Here is a 3,531-nt window from a genome sequence, read left to right on the forward strand (position 1 = left end):
AGGCAAGATGGGTGGGTCTGGTCACTGTGTGCAAAAGGTATAAAGAACTCATCAACTCTGATGCGATTAATTTGCTACATTAGCTTCTATTCAAATGCATCTTTCGGCTAGGCAAGATGGGTGGGTCTGGTCACTGTATGCAAAAGGTATAAAGAACTCATCAACTCTGATGCGATTAATTTGCTACATTAGCTTCTATTCAAATGCTTCTTTCGGCTAGGCAGGGCGGGCAGTTTTTGCATAAGGTGTGAAGAACTCCCCTTTTCTGATGTGATTAATTTGTGACGTCACTAAGGTGTATAAAAGCAGGAGACCATACAGGTCTAGTCATGTTTACTGGTTTCTGGCATAACCATACCTCTGGAGCAATTTGAACTGCTAAGAAGACCCCTGTTCAGAATGGAATGTACTATTGTAAGTAATTTTAAGCCTAATTTTGAAGCACTTAGATATAAAATGGTTTTTATAGAGTGGTTGCTTATTTGTTTGATTGTATTTTTTCTTTCACTAGAATGAATTGACAGATTCAGAATGTTTGATGGGTATTACAATTGTAAGTAGATTTATGGCTAATTTTATTTATTTATTTATTTATTTTGGTGCACTGACCCCTTGTTAGGTGTAAAAAAAAAAAGTGTTTATAGCATTCTTGCTTTCTTGCATGTATGTTTGACTGTTTGTTTGGTTTTTTTCATTAGAATGAATTGACAGACTCAGAATGTTTGAGGGCATATGAAGGTATTTATCTTTCATACTTTCATATATTTAGATTCTTATAAACATTCTGCAACAATTCTGACTATTGGGTTTTTTTTTCTTTTCCTCCAGAATGGGTGGACGATCAAGCATTCGCGGATCTCACTATTCCTGCAGAATCCCAGGGGTCCCAGCATAACATGACCCCTCAGCCTTCCACAAGCCGCACAGCACAAAGTCCGCTAGGAGGTATAATATCTCACATTTTATCCAACTATAACTCTATTAGTATTATTTTTTAGAAACTAAATGTGTGTATGCGTGTGTGTGTGTGTGTGTGTGTGTGTGTGTGTGTGTTTATTTGGAATGTTGGTGATAACTTTTTTTTTGTTGTTGTTGTTGTTTCTTTGCTTGTTTGTTTAATCAGAACCGTCCTGCAAAAAAGCAAAAATGGATGGCGCCGGGCTTCCTGAATCCCTAGCAGACAGTGTTAGTTGTGATACTATGACTGTCTCTCAACCAGAAGAGGATACACACCATACTATGTCCCAGCTACAAGCTCCTAGCTCTGTAAACTCTCAAAATGTGAACAATGTTTATCTGGATATGGTGCAGGCGTGGGAAAATCCTATCCGGAATTTTAGAGCTGTGGAATATTATCAGAGATATAGATTTATTAATCTTGATCAAATCCGATCTTTTGTAGTTGCTATAGAGGCCATACATAATGTGATACAGATTCTTTTGAATAACGTAGCCATGAACATCGGCCCAAATGATTTTGTTCAACTACGGTTGGATGCAGAGGGGTTAAACCATCCCGTCTTTTCTCATAGGAGGTGTATGAATGATTTAAACGCTGATGATTTTCTCACCAGTGTTGAAAATCTGCTACAAAGTAAGGCTGAGATATTGTGGGGGGGTGATTTGCAATTAGTGGTTACCATCGTGAAGAACAAGGAGGGAGGGGGGCTTAGGAAGTTAAATACTTTGCTGCTTACCAAAGTACTGGAGAAAAAAAGACAGCATCTAGTAGATTTCAATGTGGAAGGCGAATTTCTTTGTTTTGCCAGCTGTTTGCTCTGTCTGATTGGTTCTGATGGTAGTAAGCAAGAAATTATTACCAAGGCCAGGGAACTTCACAGCAAACTGGGTATATCCACAGGAAACAGGATTGACTTTTCTCAGGTACACATCTTTGAAAAACATTTACAGGTCACTATAAAGATCTTGTTTTACATGCAGGACGGGTGGCGTTTTTTTGTTACAGGTCACCCGCAGCAAGAAAAAATAGTATTTATATTATTGCACGACAGGCATTACTATGGTGTTAAAAATATCAAGGGCTTTCTGGGCGAACGCTATTTTTGTAAATTCTGCCACACGGCTTATCACCACAAATTTAGTCACGGGTGCCAATATATTTGCAGAGCGTGCCTAAAGCAAGAGTGTCAGCAGGTTGAGGTGGAGAAGGGGCTGTGCTGTAGGTGCAAAGCACCTTGTCGGTCTAAGGAATGTGCTGAAAGACATGCACAACTCGCTAAGGAGGGAAAAGTTGAGTGTAAGACTAAACAATATTGTGAAATGTGTGGTCTTTATGTCTTTACCCCCCACAAAAAGTGCAAGGAAGTCAAATGTGGGCAGTGCTCTGAGAAGGTAGAAAGCTTGGAAGGTCATTTATGCTTTCTAAAATCGTTGGACCGACCACGAATTGGCGAAAGATATATTATTTATGATTTTGAATGCTGCCAAGACCGTTTGGATGATGAGATGCGCAACATACTTCAGAGGCATGATTTGAGTGAGGATGACAAGATTAAGCTCTACAATTCTGTACTGCAGAGGTATCTAAGACTGACCAGGCAAAATGAGTCTGAAAAGGACAAACTGAATCTCATTTATCCACCGGGGGAGCCTCAACCACCTCCAACATTACCAGAGCAGCCACCACAAACAACTCCACAGACCACCGGTATGGATGATATCCTAAGCGGTGTGAGCACTCGTTATAGGAAAAATGCAGAACTTTTGCTGAACAAAATGAAACAGCACCAGGACGTCTCAACCTGGGATGAACGGGGTACCTTTTTATACAAAGGTGTACCTATTCCCGGTACTAATATTTTAGACTTGGTGAAAGGCGCCTCGCAACACCGAGCCCCTACGGAGAAGCGGAAACCTAAAGGATGGGATGATTTTATGAATGCTATGGCCGAAGTGAATGTTCCAACTTCTGTGTTGGGTTCTACTGCCGTTAAAGAGCAAATAGAAAAGTTGAAAGATACTCTGGCTGTTAAGGATGAAACTGCTGCTAGTCCCGACTCTGTTATGACAGCCCCTTTTGGGGCTCAGAAGACTATGTTTACAGGAACACCCTCTAGCCCTTGGACAATAAAACCTAGAAGCCAGCTCAGGTTTGGTGACTGGCTCAATTTTTAAAATGAATAAAAACACAGTGATCATTAAACATTTAAGTCTTTTTCTTTATTTTACAGTAAGGCATGCATGCCTGTATGCACTGGTGACGGTTACAGGGTCCAAGCCCCCTCCCCACCTTTATAGTTTTTACAAACAGCTTTACCATTTGATCATTTTTAGTATCTACATTGGAGTACATCTTTAAAATATTTTCATAGGTTACTCCTTTAGTACGGTTCAGCAGAAAAAATGCACAGTGTTGTCCGCAGGTCACAGCACTGGGGTGTTGCAATTGGCGTTGGTGAAATGTGTACTTCTCAGCTTGCTGCTCCAAAAACATCACTATGGTGTCAGGAAAGTCATGGCTATCCGGAGGTCTTCCATAAGAATCAAAAAATTCACCATATCCTGGAGATG

General features: G+C 40.4%; 1 protein-coding gene across 1 annotated transcript; it reads left to right on the top strand.

The window, feature by feature from the left end:
- The first annotated feature begins 467 nt into the window (after positions 1–467).
- LOC116514209 lies at positions 468–3,135 on the top strand. Its single transcript, XM_032225683.1, has 4 exons — positions 468–553; positions 699–738; positions 829–945; positions 1,124–3,135. Exons 1-4 carry the CDS (start codon positions 539–541, stop codon positions 3,133–3,135), a joined length of 2,184 nt encoding a protein of 727 aa, XP_032081574.1. The 5' UTR covers positions 468–538.
- The last annotated feature ends 396 nt before the right edge of the window (positions 3,136–3,531 follow it).

The sequence above is a fragment of the Thamnophis elegans genome, chromosome 10, assembly GCF_009769535.1.
Source record: "Thamnophis elegans isolate rThaEle1 chromosome 10, rThaEle1.pri, whole genome shotgun sequence".
NCBI lineage: Eukaryota > Metazoa > Chordata > Lepidosauria > Squamata > Colubridae > Thamnophis > Thamnophis elegans.